The sequence below is a fragment of the Cladophialophora carrionii genome, assembly GCF_000365165.1.
Source record: "Cladophialophora carrionii CBS 160.54 unplaced genomic scaffold supercont1.13, whole genome shotgun sequence".
Taxonomy (NCBI): Eukaryota; Fungi; Ascomycota; class Eurotiomycetes; order Chaetothyriales; family Herpotrichiellaceae; genus Cladophialophora; species Cladophialophora carrionii.
In genome coordinates this window covers 71594-97324 of record NW_008481820.1, presented here as the reverse complement: position 1 = coordinate 97324, position 25731 = coordinate 71594, and the positions used below count along the sequence as shown (strand labels likewise).

At 54.7% G+C, this 25731-nt stretch overlaps 10 protein-coding genes across 10 annotated transcripts; 6 read left to right on the top strand and 4 right to left on the bottom strand.

Moving 5' to 3' along the window:
* Positions 1 to 1276: 1276 nt before the first annotated feature.
* On the bottom strand, positions 1277 to 2268 carry G647_10190 (uncharacterized protein; the record flags this gene model as incomplete). The annotated part of the gene is made up of 3 exons (XM_008726182.1): positions 1277 to 1451; positions 1512 to 1618; positions 1672 to 2268. 3 exons carry the CDS (start codon positions 2266 to 2268, stop codon positions 1277 to 1279), a joined length of 879 nt encoding a protein of 292 aa, XP_008724404.1.
* Positions 2269 to 5106: 2838 nt separating this feature from the next.
* G647_10189 (uncharacterized protein) lies at positions 5107 to 5802 on the top strand (the record flags this gene model as incomplete). The annotated part of the gene is made up of 1 exon (XM_008726181.1): positions 5107 to 5802. One exon carries the CDS (start codon positions 5107 to 5109, stop codon positions 5800 to 5802), a length of 696 nt encoding a protein of 231 aa, XP_008724403.1.
* A 979-nt stretch (positions 5803 to 6781) lies between these two features.
* G647_10188 (uncharacterized protein) lies at positions 6782 to 8865 on the top strand (the record flags this gene model as incomplete). The annotated part of the gene is made up of 4 exons (XM_008726180.1): positions 6782 to 7118; positions 7224 to 7717; positions 7763 to 8365; positions 8467 to 8865. The coding sequence occupies 4 exons, from the start codon at positions 6782 to 6784 to the stop codon at positions 8863 to 8865; spliced, it is 1833 nt and encodes a 610-aa protein (XP_008724402.1).
* Positions 8866 to 9530: 665 nt separating this feature from the next.
* On the top strand, positions 9531 to 11634 carry G647_10187 (uncharacterized protein; the record flags this gene model as incomplete). The annotated part of the gene is made up of 6 exons (XM_008726179.1): positions 9531 to 9884; positions 9940 to 10022; positions 10078 to 10175; positions 10239 to 11248; positions 11431 to 11527; positions 11561 to 11634. 6 exons carry the CDS (start codon positions 9531 to 9533, stop codon positions 11632 to 11634), a joined length of 1716 nt encoding a protein of 571 aa, XP_008724401.1.
* Positions 11635 to 12822: 1188 nt separating this feature from the next.
* G647_10186 (uncharacterized protein) lies at positions 12823 to 14729 on the bottom strand (the record flags this gene model as incomplete). The annotated part of the gene is made up of 4 exons (XM_008726178.1): positions 12823 to 13754; positions 13818 to 14207; positions 14259 to 14355; positions 14412 to 14729. 4 exons carry the CDS (start codon positions 14727 to 14729, stop codon positions 12823 to 12825), a joined length of 1737 nt encoding a protein of 578 aa, XP_008724400.1.
* A 1552-nt stretch (positions 14730 to 16281) lies between these two features.
* G647_10185 (uncharacterized protein) lies at positions 16282 to 17556 on the top strand (the record flags this gene model as incomplete). Its single annotated transcript, XM_008726177.1, has 4 exons — positions 16282 to 16501; positions 16560 to 16898; positions 16956 to 17330; positions 17399 to 17556. 4 exons carry the CDS (start codon positions 16282 to 16284, stop codon positions 17554 to 17556), a joined length of 1092 nt encoding a protein of 363 aa, XP_008724399.1.
* A 409-nt stretch (positions 17557 to 17965) lies between these two features.
* Positions 17966 to 19764, bottom strand: G647_10184 (uncharacterized protein; the record flags this gene model as incomplete). The annotated part of the gene is made up of 3 exons (XM_008726176.1): positions 17966 to 19551; positions 19635 to 19663; positions 19730 to 19764. 3 exons carry the CDS (start codon positions 19762 to 19764, stop codon positions 17966 to 17968), a joined length of 1650 nt encoding a protein of 549 aa, XP_008724398.1.
* Positions 19765 to 21051: 1287 nt separating this feature from the next.
* G647_10183 (uncharacterized protein) lies at positions 21052 to 21960 on the top strand (the record flags this gene model as incomplete). Its single annotated transcript, XM_008726175.1, has 1 exon — positions 21052 to 21960. The coding sequence occupies one exon, from the start codon at positions 21052 to 21054 to the stop codon at positions 21958 to 21960; it is 909 nt and encodes a 302-aa protein (XP_008724397.1).
* Positions 21961 to 22043: 83 nt separating this feature from the next.
* On the bottom strand, positions 22044 to 22850 carry G647_10182 (uncharacterized protein; the record flags this gene model as incomplete). The annotated part of the gene is made up of 3 exons (XM_008726174.1): positions 22044 to 22139; positions 22189 to 22658; positions 22718 to 22850. The coding sequence occupies 3 exons, from the start codon at positions 22848 to 22850 to the stop codon at positions 22044 to 22046; spliced, it is 699 nt and encodes a 232-aa protein (XP_008724396.1).
* Positions 22851 to 23116: 266 nt separating this feature from the next.
* On the top strand, positions 23117 to 25105 carry G647_10181 (uncharacterized protein; the record flags this gene model as incomplete). Its single annotated transcript, XM_008726173.1, has 1 exon — positions 23117 to 25105. One exon carries the CDS (start codon positions 23117 to 23119, stop codon positions 25103 to 25105), a length of 1989 nt encoding a protein of 662 aa, XP_008724395.1.
* Positions 25106 to 25731: the final 626 nt, after the last annotated feature.

Below are 25731 nucleotides of genomic sequence, written 5' to 3'. Positions count from 1 at the left end.
CATCATTCCTTTAGGTTCCGTGAAACCACCATTGCGTTGCATTGTATACCAGTGTATAGCATTGCAATGAGTAGAGGTTATGCCACTGCTTGATACAAGACGAGCCTTATGTGACCCCAAGCTTGAACTGCACACGATTGTAAACACAGCGCGAAGAGGTCATTACACTACTATGTATTCTGCGTATATCCGGGGCCTGTGTCGAGATAGACGTGGATATGGATGTGGACGTAGACGTGGATACGGATGTAGACGTGGATATGGATGTAGACGTGGACGTGGATACAGTACTCAAGACCGGTACCGACCTCTCGTGTGTCGTGTACCCTACCATGCGAGCCTAGACTGAAGCGTACTTATGTACCAGAGGACTGACTGGTGTCTAGTCTCCGGTATTGTACGTCCAGCCTCAGCAGGGGACAGTCTCGTTCATGTATGTATGCCATGATGGGAGTGATCATGATTCCATCGTCTTTGATTTGCCCTCTTGCCCTTCTTGGCTCGCTCGATTGTGGTCCTCCGGGCCAGTCAACTTTTGTGTACTATATATACGTATATACGTACGTACGTGCAAGCGGTCCGTGGTCCTGTCCAGTCCAGTACAACTCTCTGCTCTTCTCTCTCGCATGCTGAGGCTCCTCTCTTCGCGAAAGTCTCTATTGGGACCCCGCGAATGCTCACAGCTGGCGGACGGGAAGTCGGAACCTGGCGAAGCTGTGCAGCGAACAAGTGCCCCCAAGATGGACATCTGTACATAGTGAGGGTCTTTCTCGAAATCCTGTCTCGAGCTCGCCATTGCTTAAATTCGTGACAATGGGAGAGCCGCTCTCAAGAGGTCCGCTACGTCCTGGAGGCTAGTCGACTCGTCGTCTCGGTAAGCACAAAGTGTCGTATCTGTCACAGTCTCTGTAGTGGCAGCGAGCCGATCGAGCTTTGCAAAGGCGAACGCATGCCATTCACTACCGTGGCGGTAGGCACCGTCCATGTTCGTCGATGTAGCGTGTGATGCTTGAGAATTCCAAGGTAGCGGGTTGTCAGGATGGAGTAGCCGTGACTCCTAAGCCTAAGACCACATATTCAGAGCCTTACGTAGGTTAAATATCATTGATGGAAAAGTGATGGGGACATCTGCTGGGTGAACAACAGGCGTGCAGAGCAGAGCTGAGGAACCTCGCGGTCAGCTGGCAGTCCAAGTGTCTTGATGTAATAGTTCTTACCAGACATTGTCGCGGCACATCATTTCTATCACATCCTTCAAAGAGAGCTCTTGCGTTTCTCAGTAGCATCCCGAATCGAGATCCGTCGCAGCCCACAACTCGTCCGGATTCGTAGCCTCGAAGCACAAGACTGTGCAGGTGAAGGGGAAGTTCAGCTCCGCAATCCCAGTTCGTGGCGGCACGTTATGAAAGAGCATGAATTCGGCATCGAGAAGAAAGATGGGTGTCTGTGTTCTACCTCCGTGTCAACACACGGTGTCAACACACGAAGTCCTGTCTGGAGCAGAGACGAACCTGATCAACTCCTGCTTCAGAATGAATTCCTCCCAGTCCACGTGCCTCAGTGCGAGATTGAGATCACTCGGGTGCCTCGCTTCTCCGGAGCCGATCTCTCTTGTAGCCTGCACTGTGATCAATCAATGACCCATGGGTCCGACGCATGCAACAGATTTACAAAGATGATCGATGAGAGGCGTGACCGCCGGATCCGCTTTCGTGACGCTTCTGAGCCTTCCCAATGCTGAAGGACACATATCAGTAGAGCAGCCCGTATCAAGTCTAGTCGGTCACGCAACGACATGACTCCGCCCTGGAAGTCAGGAGCCTCTGGATGCTCCGACAGTAACGGACGTTGGAAGATCAACTCTTCCGCGACGTCTAGCCAGCTTCTTGCTCCTGCCACGTCGGCTTCTTCATTTGACATGAAGGCGCGCGTCAGTGTGAAGGCGAAGATCGTTTTGGTGCCGGCCACGTTGATGTCAAAGGTGGCCTTGTGAACAGTTGGGCCACTGAAGTGCCATCGTTCCCAGTACATCTGCACAAACCGATCGAGATTCACGGGGTTGAAGAAATCAAGATCGGCATCAAGGGACAGAGTTTGACTCTCACACCGACTGCGGTCGCAGTAGACCCGTGCATCCTCGTGTTGTAACCTGGTCCACAGCTTCTTCGAAGGTGCAAACATAGGCTGCGATATCCAACGCATCATCTCAAACAGTTGGACCTTCTTTCCACTCGACCGTTCCGCAGATCGCTGCTCGCAATGAGCCATGCTTGGTGGAATGTCAGTCCCCAAGAACAGGCCACCAGCCAGTCAGCAGGCAGCCCGGGGCGTTGTCGGTACGTTATTCAGTTAAACGTCCCGTCGGGGCCAGGCGATGTGACAAAGTGGAAAAGGAAGTCGAACCGATGAATGGACATTGGTATATGCTCCTGCAACGGGTAGTTGGGATACCGGTCTGCAGATTGCCATGGCCAAGAGAGTACGGCCTGATGCTCTGACCAAAGAACTCTTGAGTGAACGCGTCGATCTGAGACACTCGGTTCAGATCAGCGGTAAGACACCCCGTACCTGAAATGCTGTTCCGTATATCTTGACCACCATTGTGTGAAAAGCTCGTTCCATAAGTGCATACGTGAGACTTAGCGATGCAGCTGCCGCACGGCATGCTCAGGTCACACGCCTGTTTGATTATCGAGCACTTATCGCAAGCCCTCTTCTTACGACCTGCACTCTTTTGAGCAGGGCTCGGCTGCTCGAGGCACTTCCTCGCCGGATATATTTTCCAATGCTTGCGCATTGCATTACTGAAGTCGTGAGACCTTGTTCTTGGGGTGCAGCCATTCTCTCACCTGCGTTTGAACATTGACGCACAAAAGGAACATTCGTAGGGTTTGTGGAAGGAGTCTGTCGTCCGTCTTCAGCTCAACACCAGCCAGTATCTTGCCAGGGTCTGCTTACGACTCTGACGGTGCCTTTTGAGGTGGCTGCCCCGAGAGAACGTGGAGTAGCATAACTGACACTGAAAGCTTTGCTCCATGGCGCTCAGCCTCTCTGCGTCAGAGGCTGTACACCAAAGCGTGCTTTGGCAATGACTTCTGCTGGATGTCTGGCTGATAACGATGGGATACCTCTGATCCTCGCCTCGATGGAGTATCTACCCCTTCTCCGGATTCTGGTCTCCCGATTCCGGGCCTGTGTGGGGGAGTATCAGTCGGCCTGGAATACCCGCATGCTCCAGCCCATCTTGGTAGCAGATGCTGCATGGCAGAAGGGTATTTGGGCCAGAGGTGGGAGGATGCAAAGTCAGACGCGACGCAAAATACCCTCCCACGCCCTCGCTTTCGGAAGAGCCCCCGTCAAGGACATCCTCGGGCGCACATGCCCTCCTGCTCAAGCTCCGGAGACTAAGCGCAGCTTCTTGGCCGGCGGCGATACTGGCTCGACGGCCGTAGTTGTCATTAATGATTGTCTGTGGGAGAAATAACCAGATGGAGGCCTGGCGGCATCATGCCAAATTTGCCGGACTTGCGGTGCACGTGACCTGGAGGCATAATTCGAGCACGTGACCGGCACCCATGTATTCCAGACTCGGACAGGAACCGTCCGTCAAAGACCGACGACATTGTGATCCTGGGGCAGTCCGACGCCGCAATATACCCTCTTCATATACCTTGCTGCTTCCATGCTTGAATCAAGGCGAAATGCTCGCATGCTGGAACCAAATTTGGCGGAAGCCTAGGAGATTTTGCCGCTCACAGTTGGAAGCAGACGAGACTACGTTCAATCTTCTCCGTTCGCATTCCTCGCCGAACAGCTATATAAATACCATAACATGCCTCTCTCGAGTTCTCCTTTTCGCGGGTGCCGACTCCGATTAACGCTTGGGGCTCGTGTCGCAGCGGCAAGACGCTGCCGACATCACGACTTCAGCTTTGTGTCTAAGTTTGAAAGAGGCCGAGCTTCTGATTGCAAGTCGTCCAACGAGATACGAGACGTTGCTCCTATTGTCTACCTCTCGCCACATTAATAATCCATGTCTGCAAGCTCCAACCTCATTCTTCGAATCATGCCATGAACCTCCGACACGAGGTTTAAGCCGACGATGGCAGGCGGCCAACACCGGGCGTAACGCTATGATCGCCCTTCCCATGATGCCACATCACAAAGAATCACTGCCACCAGGTTGGGTTTTCGCGAGCACGATCGCTACAAATGCAATAATTGCACCAACGTCCCAGGCGGCCGGAAATGGGATTGTGACGGGAAAGGTTATATCCTAGCTACCCGGGTGACCGATCATGTCATCTGTTTCTGGGACTCTACAGACGGAAGAGAACCTCCAGCAGAGACCAAGGCCGGTATCACTGGAAATAGATCCGCACGCGCTCAGAAAGCCATGGTTTCCCATCCCGCAGTTATTCTCGTCAGTCCCTGCAGGTTTCTCTGGATAACGCACGAATCATGACCTTGAAGTACAATATCGTGTTCATGAATGATTTCCTCGCCCAGACTGAGCAGGGTTAGGATGGGATCAAGGTGCCCCACGCGCCAAAAGGACTTGCTATAATGCATTGGCGAAGTTGGGAGACTCACCACTTATCTCCAGGAAATGGTGCAAGAGCCAGCGTCCATTCCAGGTGGCTTGACCAGCTGAGAAATGATGGCGAAGGTCTCCCCGGCCTTAGGCAGACCCGAGGTCGCAGCCTTGTGGTTGTCTCGCCTGTGCTAGCTGAAGGTAAGACACTGAATGACATTGTCGCACTCTGCGCGGCACGTCCATCTGGGATGGATCAATGCGCCTCGGTCATTTTCCCAAGGATTCGCAGGGCTTCCAAGCTCGTTCTTTCCAGAGCTCAAGGACCAGTGATTCGTACGATCTCCGGACGATGGATCGGCCGGCCCTGGTACGGGCTCTAACCCAGATGGGACACGTTACTGCACTCGCACATGCGCATGCATGGGCAAGGCCCCAAGCCTGCTCATGCTCCAGTGTTGGCACGCTATATGTATGGGCCTCACCGACCTCGTCCGGTACTGTGACTGTGACTGTCCCGCCTATGTCCTCATAAAAGACAGTCCCCGAGCAAAGTATGCATTTCCGGTTCCATGAACCGCTTCAACCTCGACGAAAGGGACTTGCTTGATGGCACGCAGCGCCTGCGACAGGCCCAGATCCCGCAAATCAGCACCACAACAACCACCACCGCCAATCTTGACCCTAGCCTACGCGCCCATGTCGACGCCCAGTACTTTGGCACACGCACGCTTTCAACATCACCACCTGCTCTCGCACTACAGCCTGCCCCCAACATCACGACTGTCAATACCAGTATTAGTTTCTACCCGAACATACAGAGTAGACCTCCGGTTCATGGCCACCAATACAGCCCCGAGGGATTAAGCTTGGACATCTTCCCGACGAGCCCGTACGAGGCCGCCGAAGTGGCCGCCAAGGAGGAGCGACGGCGACGGAACACGGCTGCGAGTGCGCGCTTTCGGCAGAAGAAAAAGCAAAAGGAAGAGGCCATGGAGAGCAGGATGGCGAATGTGCAGGGACGGAACGCCGAGCTCGAGGAACGGGTCCACCAGTTGGAGATGGAGAACAGGTGGCTCAAGGAATTGATCACGGAAAAGAACAAAAAGCCCGCAAGCAACTACGAGGGCGATCCGCACGACGAACATGAAGACGACCAGGAAGACGGCCCTCGGCGATTGCGCACTGGACGTGCTACTAATGGGAGGAGCGTGAGGAGCACGACAAGCCTGACGAGCGCGACAGATGACGGTGAATCGAGCCAGTGACGGTGGAACAAAGGCAATTGCAGGCAAGGGAACGGTAGGATATCATCAGGGACACCGGAGTACCGCCTAGGTGACGGGGTACCAGAACACAGGACGCACGGTACAGGGAATAGGGTATGGTGACTAGGGCCAGCTTTACTCGTATGCGAGACTTGGTGGGCTGTCCGCTTAATTACAGTAGGTTAGAGCGTCGTTCAACGCCCATCAACCCAGTGCCAATGCCTGTACCAGTGTCCGGGACGCCGATAAGTTGAGCATGAGCCAGGTACACGAAGGAGAGTACATTCTTCACCAAACCCCGGTGGCCGCCCTTGGAGCCGTCTCCCGTCTGCCGTCTGATTGCGAACGCACGCACTCATGCACGCTCTTATCCTGGATCCGCGTCCGAGCGGCCCAGATTTTGTAGATCGTCCAACCAGCCAGCACGCAAGCATATCACGCAAGCCAGGAAGCAAGCTTGTTCCCCAGCAGATTGGCTGCAGAGGATTACACGGCGATATCAAGGCTGCGGCTGCGGTGCTGCAGTTGATGCGTGGTGCTGACGATTGGAGTCGTCTGTGATCACGCAATATGGTGGGACAGCACGCCATTCTTGGTGTGACAGGGGCGGCAGCACGAAAAGGGGGCTGGCCTTGTGCGAGTGGGGGGTCTGAGGTGGGGGGTTCTTACTGTACTCCTGGACCACGCCGTACTTGGCTCCTTGGTACGAGTGCTCGTACTGGGTACTGTAGCTCCCTGTGGTAGCGGCTATCTGCTCGAGTGTCCGGACCACCGCTGCCCGGCTACTGTGCTCATCCTTCCAACTACCGGCTTTGCACGTGCTGCAGTACAAGCTACAAAGTACGTGTAGGCTTTCTGTACTCTGTGCTCCTATGCTGGCAGTGTCGCGTCATCATCTGCCTCTTCTGGCCGCCGAAACGGTCGCATAAGTACAGCACATTGTCGCAGCAGCAGAGGGCAAGCACGGCGACCAGGCACAATGTGGACGTCGTCGCTCCTCACCGTTGCTGCTGCCGTCACTGCGAGTCTTGCCCTAGATGTGCAACGACCTTTGGGGCCTGGTCAGGATGCTGTGCCTGGCTCTGGCTCTGACTCCAAATCACGACCGAATATCGTCTTCATCTTGACGGATGATCAAGACCTTCACATGAACTCTTTGGCCTACATGCCGTACGTGAAGAAGCATTTGATCGACGAGGGCACATTCTACCAGAGGCATTATTGCACGATAGCCCTGTGTTGCCCTTCGAGGGTGAGCTTGTGGACAGGAAGAGCCGCTCACAACACGAATGTGACGGATGTGAATCCTCCGTATGGTAAGTTGCGTTCCTCGTCATCTGACATCCCCATGGTGCCTCTCGGTCCGATCTAAGGTATCTGTTTCCCTAACTCTAGCACGGAATTCCTGATATCGGCTCTAGGTGGCTATCCTAAGTTTGTCAGCCAGGGATTCAACGAGGCGTGGCTCCCAGTATGGCTCCAGGACATCGGATACAACACCTACTATACCGGCAAGTTGTTCAACGCTCATAGCTTGAGTACCTACGACTCCCCGTTCGTTGAGGGATTCACTGGCTCTGATTTCCTTCTCGATCCACACACCTATGAGTATCTGAATGCCACTTTCCAGCGGAACCGAGAACCTCCCGTCAGCCATGAAGGCGAGTATTCCACCGACGTCCTAGCGAACAAGGCGTACGGCTTCCTCGAAGACGCAGTCGCTGAGCGAAAGCCCTTCTTTCTGACCATCGCACCGAACGCTCCCCACAGTAACGTCAAGTTCCTGGAAGACTGGTTCAACGGCTCGGGCTCCGCACACACTATCTTCACGACTCCGCCTATCCCGGCTGACAGGCACAAGGGCCTGTTCGAAGACGCTGTGGTCCCGCGTACTCCAGGCTTCAATCCCGACGAGGTGAGTTCTCCAGCGGCATAGGAGACACAACTAATTCTGAAGCAGCCTCATGGGGTGTCCTGGATCAGCGACCTGCCCCAACAGAACCAGACCAATCTCGACTTCAATGACGGGTTCTATCGAGACCGGCTACGAGCTCTTCAGGCCGTCGACGAGATTGTCGACGGTGTCGTTGCTCGGTTGACCGAACATGAGATCCTGGATAACACGTACATTTTCTATTCCAGCGACAACGGATATCACATCGGCCAGCACCGGCTTCAACCAGGCAAAGAATGTGGGTTCGAAGAGGACATCAACGTCCCACTGGTGGTGCGCGGGCCGGGCGTCGCTAAGGGCAAAGTCAGCGACATTGTGACCTCCCACACTGATCTGGCACCGACATTCCTGACCCTGACGGGCGGAGAGATACGATCTGATTTTGACGGTGTGGCCATCCCTGTGACATCGGACCAATTTGACGCTGCTACCAACGTCCGGGGGGAGCACGTCAACATCGAATACTGGGGCTTCGCACTCGCCGAGGGCCAGTACGGCAAAGCCATGTACTGGAACAACACGTACAAGGGCCTGCGGGTGATCGGCGACACCTACAACCTGTACTATAGCGTCTGGTGCAGTGGGGAGCATGAACTGTACGATCTGAATGTAAGTGTGTCTGTGTGTCTGTGTGTCTGTGTGTCTGTGTGTCTGTGTGTCTGTGATCTTCCCTCCGTTGTCAGTTCAGGGCTGACGATAGTTGCACCCAGCATGACCTTTACGAGACGTACAACCTCTACACCACCAATCATTCCTCCGCCTTCACTTTCCCTCCTTCGACATCTGGAGAGCAACCCCGACATGTCACGCTGCAGCAGTTACTCTCTCGGCTCGATTCCCTCGTCATGGTGCTCAAGACGTGCAAGGCCCGGAGCTGTACCCATCCCTGGGAAGTCCTGCATCCCGCGGGCGACGTGTATGACCTGCACGACGCTCTCAGCGCGCGGTACGACGACTTCTACGAGTTCCAGCAGGAGAGGGTGCGCTATGAAAGGTGCGAGAAGGGGTATATCCTCGAGAGTGAGGGGCCTCGTCACGTCAAGGCGTACTCGCATACGGCCGACGGAATCGGCATCAGGGGAGGAGCGCAGTGGAGCGAACTGGTGTAGCAAGAGGTACGAGTAGGGAGGGGGTTTAAATATCGTGATCTGGAAAACCCACGCCATATAAGACCAATGTCGACACTGGTCCGGCGGCAATGTCTCGTCTAAAACGAGATCAATTGCTTGCTCGTAGTGGTTTCTATCCTTCTCGAAACCTCGTCCCAAGACGATCGTGACCATAGCATGTGGAATGTGCAGTCTGTATGTCGCAGATCCTGCCACGCCACACCGGGCTCTGGCAGTGATCGGCCGTGGCAATACGTAGCGTACGAGGGAGCGGGCATTGAAAAAGGGCCAGAGGGGACAGGTCGGGGCACATCCCTGTGTCCCTAACTGCTAATTAGGTCGGGGCCGCATTGCCTTGTGTGGGCGCCACCAACGTGATGCCTCGTACGTGCTCAACGGGTCAACTTGCGTGATCAGGTACCGGTCCTTAGAGGATGGGGGATAGAGGATAGAGGATCCACGGCGGTGAGCGCCACTTGCCCCCCCGTCATGGCGCTTTGCCGGCTTGGGCATCTTAACTTTCCCACCGCGAGTCACTTACTGTAGCGTGTATACCCAGTACAGCACCTGCCCTTTCGATCCCGCTGTTGACCGAGATAGATGTGCTTTGGCTTGAGCCTCTTGTCCGATGGAAATGCCCTGACTTGGTCGAATGTTCGATTGCCATGGCCGATGTGGCCGTCGACGAGAGAAGTGCCCTGCTGCCGGGCGACCACACAGGGGCTTCTTCGGACGACTTGGAGCGACGGCAATCTTACAGCACCTCGTTGAGACGCATCTCCTCTGCGAACTTGCCGCCGTATCACGAGGACCACGCCCCGACCAGTGACGAGCCGTCTTCGGCGCTGACCATCTGGACCGTCGTGCCGGTGTCTCTGCTCGGCGTCTTCGTCGCCAATCTCGACGGCAGTCTGATCATCGCCTCGAGCCAGCAGATCGCGTCCGAGTTCAATGCCCTGTCGAACGCCTCGTGGCTGGTCACCAGCTTTGTGCTTGCCCTCTGTGCTAGCCAACCGCTGGTGAGGATGAGGACCACAACACCGCTCATGTCCTCGGTGCTAATCGTTGCAATAGTATGGCAAGCTAAGCGACATCTTTGGCCGACGGAGCAACCTGACGGTATCGTACGTCTTCTTTGCAGCTGGATGTTTTCTCTGGTAAGGCCACCGTCTCTCTGACACGCTCTTATACACATTTGCTCAAGGCTTGCAGTGGCGTTGGTCAGCAGTACTGGCAAGTCATCGCGGGGCGCGCCATCTCCGGCGTCGGTGGAGCGGGCATGACGGCCTTGGTATCTATCATTATCGCTGGTAAGTTAGTTGCATAACACGACGGGCGTCCACGACTGTTGGCTGATAACCCATATCCTCTAGACGTCGTCCCCGTGAGGCAAGTCGCAAGCTGGAGGAGCTATGTCAACATCGCGGCCACGACGGGGAGAGCCTTAGGTGGCCCTCTCGGAGGTGTCTTGTGCGACACCATCGGCTGGCGCTGGTGCTTCTACGGTCAAGTGCCACCCACGATCATCGGCCTTCTCCTGATTCTCTGGAAGTTACCCACCAGGACCGCGAAGACGAGCAAGCCCGACAACGACGACGACGACGACGACGACGAGGAAAATGAGGTCTCTTTCAGGCAGAAGCTCGCGAGAGTGGACGTGCCGGGGGCTCTTGTGCTGATGGTCTCCATCGTCAGCTTTCTGCTCGCGCTGGAGTTCGTGACCGAGGAGCTCCTACTCGTGTACTGCGTGATTCTGGGCGTGGTCTCGCTCCTGAGTCTCGCTCTGTTCTACCGCATCGAGAAGCGATGGGCCAAAGAACCCATCCTGCCGATCGAGCTCTTCACCAACCCGGACACGCTGACGGCATACGTCCTCGTCGGGGTCCAAATGGCCGGCCAATTCGGCCTCTTCTACTCGGTCCCCATCTACTTCCAGATCATCTCCGGCACCAACGTCGGCCAGGCCGGCCTGCGGCTCGTGCCCTCGGTGGTCGGCAACGCCACGGCGGGACTGTTAGCAGGATACATGATCTCCCGAACGGCCCGCTACAAGGTCCTGACTGTGCTAGGCAACTGCGCGGGGTGGGTGGGATACTTCTTGGTCCTGCTGCGCTGGGGACGAACCGGCGCCGCCGCCATCCACCCGGCCGAAACCCTCTACATCTTCCTGGGCGGGTTCGCGACGGGCACGGACCAGTCCACCACGTTCATCCACCTGGCCGCCAATCTGGACGCCAGCAAGATGGCTGTCGCCGGCACAACGCTGTATCTGATTCAGAATCTGTTCCTCCTCATCGGCATTCAACTGGCCACGGCAATCCTGCAAGCCAGGCTGAGGATCAGACTTGACAAGGGCCTAGACGGCGTGAAGCACAAGAAGAAGGTTTGTACGCTACATCTCTTATCCGGTTTCGTTATGCCCTGGGTTCTATTTGTCCTAGGTAAAGCAGGAAAAGAAGATATCGTATTATACCTCTATGTTTTGCGTACTGCCTGCCTGCCTGCCTGCCTGCCTGCCTGCATTCTGACCGGGCTCTCTGACCTGACCATCTCATCTCATCTCAGATCATCGAGTCGGCCATCTCGAGCGTTCGATCCATCCGCACACTTCCCCCACGGATAAGAGACGTCGTCATCGGCGCCTACCTCGACGGCTTGGTCTGTACGTTCGGTAAGTGCCAGTCTCGAGATCTAGACACCCCTCGTGATGCAATCATCAGATTGTGTCGTCGGGACCACACATATAACTATGCGCAAAGAGATCTATGATTCACTCACTAACGGCGACTCGTGGTCCGGGCAGCTATGTCTCTGGGGTTTGCTACGTTGGGCGTCATAGCCGCGCTGCTTTTACGGGAACGAAAGCTGTGAGGGAGGGTGGAACAGAAGGTGAAAGGGAGAGATGAGTCGGTTGGAATTGATGAATCGAAGGGGACTGAGATGGACTGGACTGGACTGGACTGATATGAAGTGAACTGAACAGACAGGACCTGAACAGACAGGATCTGAACAGACAGGATCTGAACAGACAGGATCTGAACAGACAGGACCTGAACAGACAGGACCTGAAATGGACTGGAGTGGATGGGCTTCGGGGTGGTCAATAAATGAACAAGTGAAGGGCTAAGACACTAATACATACCATACATACATACGTACCATGCATACTATACATGCATACATACACATGCATACATATACTGTAGGTAGGAGGTAGAGGAAGTACCGCGGTATCAGGTATTAGGTATCAGGTGCATTCCGTGGATCCCGATTAATATGTCGAGTGAGATGAGTCCGACATCATGTTCATATCCATCATGTTGAAATGCATTACATAGCATTGCCTTACCTTGCCTTGTCTATATACGGATGAATAATAAGTCGCCGTGAGGGGAAGCGATTCCACGATACTTAAACCCAAGTTAAAAATCCATGGTACTCCGTACTGTATAATGATCGATGGCGGGGAGATGAGACAGGCACATGGACGAGACAAGACAAAACGTCCATGTCAAATCAAATCGAGGCAAGTGACACGACACGCCATGACATGGCATGATATTGCATACACGGCATGATACAGTATACAGCAGTATGAGGCGAGGAAGCGTCAATCATAGTCATATTCATAGTAATTGTCAAGCCCAGTCGTATTCATCATGATTCTATACTGCTTTTGCAGTGCTCACCTCTCCCGCTCTACTCTACTCTAGTGTACTTGGACTCTGGAATCTCCATACATTCATGTCCTGACCTCCTCGCCGGTCTATCTCTATCTCTCCCTTTCCCCTCTCTACTGATGCCGCCCCTTGAGCAGGATGAACAACGCACCCTCCCGCTCAAGCCGACAACCTGATCACCCTGACAGTGTAAATGTATATGATACTGTAAGATCTAGCTGGCATAACAGTGCATGCTTGACGTCGAGCTTGTCTCCCAGTGAATGCGTACCTCCGCTCAATGAGCGAACCGGAAATCCAACCGCTTATTCCCCTTGTCGGGCGTCGTCTTCAGATACTCGACCCTCTCCTCCCTCGACATGCCATACCAAATGGCATCGCGCTTCGCATTTTTGCGTACGTAGTAGATCTTGGCGCCGATAAAAGTAACGGTGTTCCACGCCACAATGCCCAGCAGGACTTTATTCCCACGGTAGTAGTAGGGCTTGTCGTCATTGCGGTAGATCTGGGACGAGATGATATTCGACGTCTGCACCGCCATGTTGTACAGCGAGGAGCCGACGGTGCGGGTACGCACGGAGCCGGCATTGCGGGACGTGAGCCCCACGAGGATGGCGTGCACGTACGGGTAGCCGACGAGCATGGTGGAAAGGACCCATTTGGACCAATTCGAGTTGTGGAACTGCGGCGGCAGGGTGACCAGGGCGACGAGCAGCGGGAGACACCACATCTGGCAGATGACCCCCAGCAGCAGGCGCGAGTTCCACCGCTCCGACACCCACGTCCAGAAGAGGAGTTGGCAGATGAACAGCGTGTACGCCGGGATCGTGAGCAGGTTGGTCTCGAATGTGTCAAAGCCAAGGGCTTTGCAGGTGAGGGTGATGTATGATTGTGGGGGTGTTGCTGGGATCGTCCACCCCAGGCCGATCAGGTAGATGGGCCACATGTCGTAGTCGGTCAGGGCTTCTTTGAAGAGCGTCCAGCTGAGACCCTGGCGGTTGTGCATGTCCGATTTGCCGGGATCGTCGCGCAGGATCCGTGTGACCATGATGGTCTCTTCGCGCTCGGTGAACCAGCCGTTTCGGGGCCGCAGGAGGCCTTTGAGGCCGTGGCGCGACGTTTGCGTCGGTGAGGCCGGGAGATATAGCCAGGTGAGAATGCCGATCAGGCCCGTAAGACCGCCTTCGATGGCGAACAGGTAGCGCCAGCCTGCCGATTTCGATTAGCATGCATAGGTTTAGTGGAGATCTAGGAGGCAATATGCGAACTTACCCTCCATCCCGTGGTGGCCTCTCAAATGGAGGATGCCGTACGCCAGGAACGCTCCAACAATCTGGGTGGATTGATAGGACGTCCAGAACCAGCTGAGCCGCTTGGGGAGTTCGCCGTTGGTGAAGAAATAGCTGAGGTACAGGATGGTGTCGGGGATGAAGCCACCTTCGATGAAGCCCAGCAGGAACCGGCAGACATAAAAGCTGGTTTTCCCCGACAAGGCAGCCTGGGATGCGGCGACTGCGCTCCAGCAGACCATTTGGATGGGAATCCAAATGTCCGGCCCCACTTTCTTGCTGATGAGCTGTGATGGGAGCTCGGCAAACAGGAACGAACAGTAAAAGATTGTCATGCCATTATTGTAGTCGTTGGTGTCCATGCCAAGGTCACCTGTGCAAGTGTCAACATCTTGGAAAGCTTGTCAACGGGACAAGCACATACTAAGCATATTGTCAGACAGAGCTTGTGTGATATTGCCTCGGTCAAGTTGCAGGGCGAAGAACATGATGCAAGCAGGAAGTGCGATCAGCCAGTCAAGCTGTCGAAATGGTCAGCCGTGGTCAGGGCTGATATATTGACTACCGCAACACATACTCTTCGAACCAATCTCTTTTCCTCTGCCGGTTCCCATGTGGCCGAAGGGTCAAACCGGTGCGAGCCTTCGAATTTGGCGGTCGGCTTGTAGATTTCTACGGCCTCGGGGGCCTCGAAAACGTTGTTGACGTTCCTGACGAGGCTATCACCGTCCTTTGAAGACGTCTCCGAGTCTGGTTCGATATCCACATCGACAGAGACGTGGCTCTGGTCTTGACCACCAAACTTCCACCACCGGCGTGGTTTCAGCCTTCGTGGAGATTCATGGATGCTCTCAACTGGGGATTCAATCATCCCGGATTCGATCGACTTCTCCATTGATGCTTGCCGAAGCTTGGAAATTTGGCGAAGGTTGGCGCTGAAGCACTTCGCGGAACCAAGGATGACGGTATATATAGAGTGCGGCCACGTTTTTTTCCTGCCAAGTTTGCTTGAATCGGAGTATCTCCTGTGGCCTGGGTGTTTAGCGAGATGCGCGTGGTCGTGACAAGTTCTAGCCAACAACCAAGCCAGCTACCGTGACTTGTTCCGAGGCCGATGCCAGATCAAGCTGACTGGGTGTTTGCTCAACTTGTGGGCAGATTGCGTGATCGAGGATTTGAGAGAACATATACTGCCCAGACGGCCGACGGAGTTTCTCCAGACAGTGACATGGTCAACGAACCGCCGACGACGACGCCGCCTCAATGGCCGGTCATACCCGACCGAGCAGGCTAGACTTAGAATCCCATGCGCATCAGTTTGAAGTGGTTCGCTCTCCCTGTTGAGACCCTGCGAACCAGCAGCCCGTGCCCAGCCTCTCAATGCTGATGTGCATCGGGTGGGGCGGGGTCGGTCATGACATCGGTGCTAGGAATTATCGTCGACCAAGTACCATCGTGCAGGCCGTGCTGTGCAATGGGTACAGAAGCACTGCTAATGGAGCGCGAGTGCTGATCGACTTCCACATGTCCTGCTAGCTAAATCTAGTGGAAGGAGCAATGTTGTGGGGATATATCCTGTCGGGTCGATACCATTGGCGGATAAGCACTGCAGGGCGGTTTAGAAACCGCAACCGAAATCTTCGAGAGAAGCACGCCATCTGGATCATTAATTCGACATACATGCTCTTCCACACTGGGAAGGACATTTGTGAACAGGGCCACAGGATGCTCTCGGTCTTATCAGGGAACAAACACGATCCATTTTTATTGGTATTTGATCCTCGCAGGCATGTGTTGAAGATGTCGCCAAGTTGTTCGCGTATGGTGAAAGCCACCGTGCCGCGGGCGAAGGCGGGGAATGCGCCGAATTGGTCCTTGGGGTAGTTGTCAGCATTGGAAGTCTGCGCGACAGGCGTCGACAGGGGTCGCTGTCGTCGCCATCATTGGAGATCTGGACTGGACGCCATGAGTAACAAAAGCTGGAGGATTCACTGGAGTCTTAAGTCACTCGGCCGAGGTCAATGTGAAAGCATTGTAAGCGCCAAGCCTCACGTGATTTGTATGCAACGAGGCAGGTCTCCCGAGGCACGTCTAAATCTGGAAGGTTGACCGGTTCCAACACCAAGCGTTCGTTTTTACCACCATCGCCATTTATACCTGGAATGGTGTCAGTTTAGAGAAGTCTTCTATCCGAGTCTCAGCTAGAAGACATGCGCACACCGGCCCCGCATATGGCGGTATCGAGACTCTTTAGCACCGAAAACCAGCATTGCTCAAGAAATGCACGCATGGCATCATCTCCAGATGTTGCGATACGTCTCCTGATAGAAGGCAGAGCACCCAACGCGAGTATATATATATGCTGGTGACTCGACCTCGGACGTCGGAAATCATCGAGGTGAGCAAGCAAGTTGATATTCTCATAGTTTCCCCTGTTTCTTCACAAAATGGCACCCTCTGCTGTACACGTGGACGCTCCTCGAGACATTGGTATCGTACAGAAGACCCTGTTCGGAAGAGAGCCTCTCAAGGCGTCCAAGTCTCTCGACCAGTTCACATCCATCGACATCACCCCAGTCATAGGCACCGAGTTCCCTGAGGCCGACCTCGTGGAATGGATCAACTCCCCAAATGCTGATGAGCTTCTCAGGGACCTCGCGATCAAGAGTAAGCCCGTCCGAGCCTATTGTCAGGGGCGTCCTGTCATACTGATCTGCATGCCCAGTCTCCGAGCGGGGGGTGGTCTTCTTCAGAAAGCAGAACAATCTCACCAACGATATCCAGAAACAGCTGATCCAAAGACTTGGGGAGTTGACCGGAAAGCCGGAGACCTCCAAGCTTCATATTCATCCGATCCTGAACTCGGAGAGGGAGCTGGGCGGTAGTGACCCGGAAATCAGCACCATCAGTTCCGTCCAGCACGACAAACTCTACAAGAAGACGCCCTATGACCAAAGCCAGCGAATTCAGAGCAGCGCACAGTGGCATGCAGACATCTCATTTGAGCCTGTCCCCGCCGACTATACCTCCCTTCGTCTGACCGAGTTGCCACGCACCGGTGGAGGTATGTCAGAGCCACTTCGCGCCGCGATGGGGCACACAAAATCACTGACACGTACAGATACCCTATGGGCCTCCGGGTACGAACTGTATGATCGGATCAGCGAGCCCTACCAAAAGTTCCTCGAGTCCCTGACCGCCACGTTCGCGCAGCCAGCGTTCAACCACGTCGCCGAGAAGGGTGGTTTCGAGCTGTACACCAAAGAGAGAGGAGCACCGGAGAACGTCGGATCCGAGTTGAAGGCGATTCATCCCGTGGTTCGGACAAACCCGGTGACGGGTTGGAAGAGCATCTTCCCCGTTGGTGGCCACGTGCGCCATATCAATGGACTGACCGAGGACGAGAGCAAGAAGCTGCTCGACTGGTTCTTGGAACTGGTGCACAAGAATCACGACCTCCAGGTGCGGTTCAAGTGGCAGAATGAAAATGACATTGGTGAGTCGACGACAATCCCGGTCTTTCTTTTTGACTGAGTCGCGCGTATCCCTAACATGCACTACTAGCGATTTGGGACAACCGCAGCGTCTTTCATACGGCCACGTACGACTATCAAGGCGAGGGAGCTCGCTTCGGAAACAGGGCAGTAGGTTTAGGCGAGAAGCCATACTTTGACCCCAACAGCAAATCCCGGCGGGAGGCGTTGGGAAAGCTCGTGAACTAGAAGCACATCAATTGCTCGCCAATCCCCATTGGCCATACCCGACCCTGCCATTCTGACGACAGAAATTTAGCATGGAAAGCAAAGCATTGGCCGGCGTGTTTGCCCAAGCTTCCCCCAGCGTGCACTGTGCTGCGTCCACTCCCGTGAACAGCCGAAAGGTCCTCAGTAGTCTCCCAAGGATAACAGCTCCCAGTGTACGAGTGAAGGGTGTTGGAATGCATCGCACCGCGAGCAATTCTAGGTAGTTATTTCGTCTGCTGAATATATATATACAAAGTATGCAACGTAGGCCCAGGACGGTGGAGCAGATCTGCTTGGGACTAGTGTTCAGCCTGTTACATTTACTATGTATTACAGGATAGATATATATGGACGGAGCCAATATTAAGGAGGAACTGCTTTCAGGCGCTCAGTCCTTCCCCTCGTATTTCCGGAGCTGTTGAGCAACTGCACACATACTTCCGGGCCACCAGCCGGTGGTTTGTGCTACTGGCGAGCCCGACTTAATGCCGGGAGATTCGGCGATAGAGGTGGTGAACCATGGCAAGAGGTTGACAATGTCTGGAACACCGAACGCTGCCATGAAGAACGATTCCCCTTCGATAAGGATCGTGAAGACCAACCAATGTGCCCAGATGTCCCATGCCAAGAGCTGAATTTCGCGATCAATGTCCGGCATGGCAGCTTGACCACGCCGGTCTGCTTCACATTCCGTTAGAGGCGGCAGAGGCTTCATCAGAAGCTGGAAGTACTCGTCTGGCGTACGATTCACCCACGAGAAAATCGTTCGGCAGGCTGGTAGAGCCGGGTCGTAGATCGGTGCACTAGAGTATCGTTTCAACCACGGCAATGCGGAGTCTTCAAAAGAAGGTTCAATAAAGACCCGGACGTTTGGACACCTTTCCTCTACCTCGGATCCAGGGTTAAAAATGACGTTGACCATGTTCAGCAAAAGATCAACGGCCATAAAGCAGGCAGAAAGTGACAGACTCCGACTCAGCTGCTCATTGGATTTCTCGAGGTCAAGCGGAGGATTCTTTCGATGAAGGTCCCGCATCAGTTGACTGACCCTCTCGGTCTTTTGCTGAAGTGCTTCCAACGCCACGACTCGGGTAGAGGAGATGACAGGAAATAGTGGGTGCTTGCTTGCGATACGGCATTGGAATCCGTTCCAAGCACAAGATCGGTCCATCGGCTCAGCCAACTTTGTAAGAACATGTGACGATACCAAGGGAGGTATCTTTTGTGACCGGTCACAGCACGCTGCATCGTTGATACAGACGGATCCACTTGTCCAGCATGCTCTTCCAGTCGTTGTTATGCCGCGGAGGATGATTATCCACTCCAGGCTACTTATGTGTTCTGCGTGCGTATCGACTCCCGATCTGGGCGTGGGTGGGTCGACGTCGTTAAGCAGATATGCTACTCTTCTCCTCGCCAAGGCGTAGGGAAAAAGCAGCATGGTATGCGCGTGGGCTTCCGCAAGGTCCCTCGGATGGTTCGTTGCCAACTGGCGTTGAACGGCCTGCATGCCCATCCTATGATAGCGGTCACCGGCGCTGATGAGCTCAACTAGGTCGTCGACTTGACCGCACGAGCCTTCCCCTGACAAGATGTCTATACATAGACATGTGGCGCCAAGAGCCATGATGGAATATAAGATGCCCTGATTATCGGCTGCTAGCTGTGGGATTCCGACCTGCTTCGCGTACGCCACGTCAGGAATGACCTCCAGGTCGCGGCACGTGTGGTCCATGTAATGGTCGAAGAGAAAGAGGTCCTTCATGATGGCCATTGTGCTTGCGGACACAGAATCCGACGCTTGGCCAAAATCTACGAGGCCTGTTGCCTCGTGATAGATCTCATCCACAGGAAAATCCTCTTGTCTGGCCTCGACGGAGGCTGGCGTTTGGTCCGCAGATGAAAGCGTTAGTGGTGGAGTAATCTGCGAGAGACTGGTCGGTCCTTCAGATACCTCAGCGGCGGAAATCGACACTGAAACCGGGTCTGTGTCCGAAAGAGCCTCATGCTCCTGAGCTTGGGTGAAATATTCGCACGGTTGATCCCGATTGACACACCGAAGGCACGCGGGCTTTGTTTCGTCGCACTAGGAGATAGCAATCAGTCAGTTTGGTCCTCGATAACTGAGCCAGCTGCGTGCCAGTCGACCTACTTTAATTCTTCGTCTTCGGCAGTATCTGCATCCATTTCGAGACTTTTTATGAGGTCTTCGTGGTTTGAACGCTCGGGGTACCTGCACGGTATCCATACTGTCGCTTTCGAGGAGGTGTGTGATGGGGCGCTGAGGTCTGTCCGTTTGGCAGTCGACATATGAGCTCCTGTTGAGAACATCATTCTGTCTGTTAATACCGCGAACGTGCAAGGCCGCCGACCCTAATGCGGGAGGCTTAGACGGCTACTTAGTTAAGCTCAGTAGTCATCGCGAAGTCGCCCAGCACTATGACCTACTGTAGCGTACCGGGCTGCAAGAAAGTACTTCGGCAATGGCCAGGGACCACTCTTACCCGAGTCATTGGGGATGGCTCTTCCAAATCATGCACCCCCTTCTGGTAAGCTTTGCAAACATAGAGGCGGTGCTCTACAGGTTGTCGACAAATCGCCATGTGGAATGATCCGGGTAGAGCGAGGCATGGACATCCGAGAAAATACGGGGTTGCAATCTTGCGAGCTGACTCGGCGTCCAAGACTTTGATGGGATGCCTGAAAAATTGATTTGAGTTCCACTGAAGTGAAGGCACCCATCGTCAAAGCTCGGTCTTAGCTCTAGAGGCCGACATACGAGGCTATGTCCGGTGCAGCCGCAGCCACTTGTCGAATCGATACTGGTCACTTGCCGTTATCATTCATATTTCCCTGGTGGGTGAACATGGAGACAAGAACCAGAAGTGAAAGCCTGATTACTCTGCCAAGTAGTTCCACGTGACCTTTCACGTGACTACGTCTAACCGAACCCCGCTCTACTGCGTACTGGTGTAGGAGTACGAGGTAGGAGAAGCTGCCGGGTGGCAACACCGGAGTAGTTAATACCTGCTCTTCACCCTAGATTACTCTATTGAAAGGAGAGATGAAGATCATCCCACTGGTAAGGGACCTTTCGGCGCCTACCGTGATTTATCAGCCCTTGTTCCGCACACGCCAATCGCAAGGCCAAGATGCACGCCCTTCAGTCAATGCCTTCGGAAGCCGTATCCGATGACGACACGAGGGGCCAAGATACGCGGAGAGGGTAGCACATTTATAGAAATACTTTGAAGCCAGCGGCCAGGAGATATCGAAATTGAAAGGCATATAGGGCTGCCTCGTATCCGTCCTGAGCAAGAAGACATGGACATCAAGGCAAAGGTAGAGTGTCACTGCGGGTTGACGTCCTTCTCGGTCTCAATCCCGTCTTCATCATTTCCGTTGAAGGCGTCTATATGTCACTGCCACTCCTGCCGGCATAGCTCCGGACAGATCTTTACGACCTGGGCAGTGATGCCTGTGCCCCTGCCGACAAGCATATCGGAGAGCGGCAACATGGTGAAATACCTAGTCTCGACATGCGAGCGTTGGTCATGTAAACGATGTGGTGCAAGCGTCATCAATGTGGACAAGGCAAGCGACCCGCAAGAGTGGGAAGTGGCTACTGGGGCACTCAATTTTGATGATGCCAAAGGACTCGAAGGAAAGCTGGATCGCGTCCAACTCTGGGTAGCAGATGTCAAGGGCGACGGAGGTGCAGTGGGCTGGATCAACAAGGGCAGACTGAAAGGTATGGACAGGCGCTGGCAATCGCGAGGGAGTGACGTGGTCAGTGATGAGACTGTCAAAGAACTTATGACACCACAAGCAAGAGTTGCGGGAGATGACGACGAACGGCTCCCGGTGCAATGTCGTTGTCAGAGTGTCCAGCTCGAGATCAAGAGACCAGACAAAAACTACAACGGCGGGACTGGGAAATTCGCCGCGTGCCTCGATACTTGCCATTCCTGTCGGACTGTCACAGGGTTTGAGATCACCTGCTGGACCGTTGTGCCTAAAGATTGCATTATCATCGCACCGAATCTGGACGCCTTCTTGGAGGACAGGTCGAAGCTTGGACACTATCAGTCAAGCTCAAATACAAGCCGGTATTTCTGTGTGAAATGTGGTGCGGCTGTATTCTACCATAGGCATGGTGCGCAGACGCTTGGTGTCGGCACAGGGCTTTTGGAGTCCAAAATCGAAGGGGCTGTGCGAGTCGAGGCGTGGCTTGATTGGCAGAAAGTGTCGAAAGAGCTTTGGGGCGACGAGTCCTCCTGGTCGCCACATCTTGTCTGGTTTCAGGAAGATGCAGTGGATGCTCACTTTGTCAGTGAGGTCGCGGAAGGGATGAGATTGTGGGAGAAGGAGAGAGGAGGCTGAAAGGGATATTAATTGGCTTATTCAGTGTGGTATCAGTGTAGTTACATGTACGTGATGTACAGAATCCGGGCTTGTGGACGAGCTTAGCTGGAGAATCTCTTCTCAGCAGCCTTCCAGTTGACGACATCCCAGATAGCAGAGAAGTACTCAGCCTTGCGGTTCTGATATTGGAGGTAGTACTAGAGAGACGTCAGCATGCGGCCGAGCGGAACTCGTCAGCGTCCTTACGGCATGTTCCCACGCATCGATACCCAGCAGGGGCTTGTACCGGCCAACCACAGGATCCTGGTTGGCATATGTCTGAATCGCAATGTTCCCAGTCTGGCTATCCTTGACCAGCCAGGCCCAACCGGAGCCTTGGATGCCGGCAAGAGCAGCATTGAATTTCTTCTTGAGCTCCTCCAAGCCGCCGTAGGTAGTGTCGATTGCCTTGGCCAGTTCGCCGGAAGGTGGTTCACCGCCGCCCGAGTTCTTGGGAGCAAGGTTCTCCCAGAAAAGGGTGTGATTGATGTGGCCACCGCCGTGGAAGTTAATGGCTGCTTGGAGGGAAATCTTGGTGGCAATGTCATCGCTAGCTTCGGCGGCAGCATACTGGTCGGCAGCAGCATTGTAGCTGTTCACGTAGGTCTGATGGTGCTTGCTGTGGTGCAGCTCCATGATCTTGCCCGAGATGGCTGGCTCGAGGGCGCCGTAGTCGTCTAGTTGATGCACAAGTCAGTCCTGATTACCCCAGGTACCTCACGAACATATCACGTACAGCTCAGATCAGGAAGAGTGGCCTTCATCCGCACGAAGGTCTTGTCGGCAGTGGTCATGCATCGTGCGGGATTGGTTGCTGCAACAGCTCTGAGAGTCGACGGGCGAGCGACGGAGCGGAACAGGGATGCCATGGTGACTGTGCGTGAGTATGTAGCTGTAGTTGTCGTTCTACTTGGCAAGGAGGTGAGCTGTGGTGTGGTGTGGTGTGGTGTCTGTGTTGGGGGTGCTGGGTGTTTATCGAGATGGAGCTGCCGGTTACATCATACGCGGCCGGCACCGGACATGATATCCACCACCTCGCACCATCTTCGGCGACCCAGGACCCTTTGGTCCGCGGGCTCAATACCAGATCGATGATCTCCAAGACTGGCAGTCTCTCTCCTGCAGCACACGCACCATGAGCGATTCCTCGGACGACGATCAGCCCTTCAACCTCCGCGATTACGATGATGAAGACACGGACGATGAGCGACCTAACAAGAGAAGAAAAACCACCTCGAGGACTCTGCGCGGCCGTGGACTTGGATTCGTCAAGTCAACCGGCGCTGAAGAAGATGTTGATGGACAGGGTGAAGAAGACGAGGAGGATGTCGACGACGAAAGACCGTCCATGCGCATGGGTCTCGGTGCGGGCGCAGGATCAGGCATGGGTGGCTTTCGCAGCGCATTCAACATAGGCGAATACAACGACGAGGAGGCAGAAGCCGAGACCCCTCCACCGCCGAAAGACATGTCCCCTCGAAGACAGCAGGAGAAAGCCGGTGGCATGGGTCCTTCAGCGTTTGGCGCAGGCGGGCGCATGAACAAAAACTCGTTCGCTGCGCGCATGATGGCCAAGCAGGGCTACGTCGAGGGTCAGGGCCTAGGAAAGTCGGGTCAAGGCATAACAGCACCCATTCAGGCCAAGGTACTGTCAAGCCGGGCTGGGCTGGGTCAGGGCAGCGCAGCACCAGAACCTCCTCGGAGAAGACCAGAAGCAGGAAAAGAGAAGGCCTCCTCCAAAGCATCCACACCAGGGACGAGTACGCCACGCCTGAGAGCGGCTCCCAAGGCGAAATACGCGGTCGGAGCGATTGAATCGCGGGGCTTGCACGTCCCTGAGGCAATCAAACAAGTCATTGTCGATGCTACTGGCGCCGAAACCAAAACCCTCACATCGCTCTCTGGCTTTTCAACCCCTACGCGAGAAGCCTCACCGTCGCCCAGCCTCGAAGCCGCAAAGGCCACCTCGCGCATCAAGCTGCAACTCCAAGCCTTTGCCGACGCGTGGGACTCGACGAAAGACCAAGAACTTCGTCTCGAGCAGGAAGAAACGCAACTGTCCGCAGCGCTGGCTCTGCACGAGGATGAAATTCAACGGTTTAACGACATCATCTCCGCTTTCGAGCGAGTTACGGTCGACGACTCAAATACGGCCCGCGACTGGGACGCCTCCATCTCGCGCCTCCAGTCCATTCAAACCCGCTTTGCCGACTCCATCAGCGAGCTGTCTTTGCCGGAACTCACAGCCGCTTGTTTAGAGACACCTTTCCGTCGCGAACTCCTCGACTGGGACCCTCTCACCGAACCACAAACCTCGCTCATCGCCTCGCTCCAATCAATTTCGGAGTTACTGGAGATTGAAAAATCCACCACCTCGAAACACCGCAAGCGAACCACCTACTTTGAATCCCTCCTGCTACTACACTGGTACCCGACGATCCGCACCTCGCTCACCAAAGACTGGAACGTCTACGACCCGGACCCAGCGTATACACTGATCGACTCCTGGAGACCACTCCTGCCGGCCTGGCTCCTACGCAAGATTCTGCACGAGATAGTCGTCCCCCGTCTAATCGAAGCGGTCAAACGGTTTCCGAAACCCATCGACCAACCAGCCAGCAAAAACACAAGCAGCAGCAGCAGCAGTAGGAAGGGGAGAAGCGCACCAGACCTGCACACCTTCCTCTTCGACTGGTGGACGCTCATCTCCAGTGAGACGCTCCAGCTCGACTCGTTCCCCGAACTGCGCTCGCTCGTCAAACAGAAAGTCACGACCGAGACGTGGCCGCACTGGAAACCGCTCCTCGGGACGCGCAAAGCCAAGGCGTTACCGCCGCCCACACCGTCTGCGCCTGCGCTTGCACGGGCATCACTCGCCGCCGCGGATGTGGAAGAGATCTCCTTCCGCACCATCGTCGAAGATTGGGCCTCGGAACACAACCTGTTGCTCACGACGAGCCACAAATCCGACGCCTTTGGCCGCCTCCTGTACAGACTACAGGACGCGGAGCGCCGCAATCGTGGGATCCTCGTCTACCTGGCCGAGGATATCGTGTTTGGGGCTGACGACGGGGAGCCTTATGCGCTGGATGATCGACTTGTCTTGATGGCGAGGGGGAGGTGATGGGGCGTGATGGGTGTCTAGACAGAGGGAGAATGATATTCATTTCAAGTCACAGTACAGTCTTTGCGGCTCTTCCGTTTTTTTCCCTTCCTCTTGAGACCAACCTGATAGGATGCCATTGCACTTGATGCCGTAGATGACGGTGCGAAGTAATACTTACTTGCCTACCTAGGTACGTACCTAGGTACACAAGGACACATGATACCGTACAGGTAGGTATCTGAGATCTCAGGCACACACGATACGAGCCACACACTGCGGTACACAGCAAGGTACCCAGGTATGGATGTATGTATATCCTTGTACCTGCAGAGTATTGTACTGTAGAGGAGCACATACGCACGCATGCACACACGCACACACGCACACACGCACACACGCACACACGCACACACGCACACACGCACACACGCACACACGCACAGCAATGATGGATGGATCGGTGAGCCCATGGGACAAAGTACATAGCCAGCCATGAAAGCCACAAATATCACATTTATTGACCGACGGCTCGAAGGCTGCGTGAAATACTCATTGACTACCCGGTTCTCGTATAGTCTGGTTCAAAAAGAGGTCTAGCTCGCGCAAGAAGTGCAGGGAAAGCCGTGCAGGACAACACAAGACAA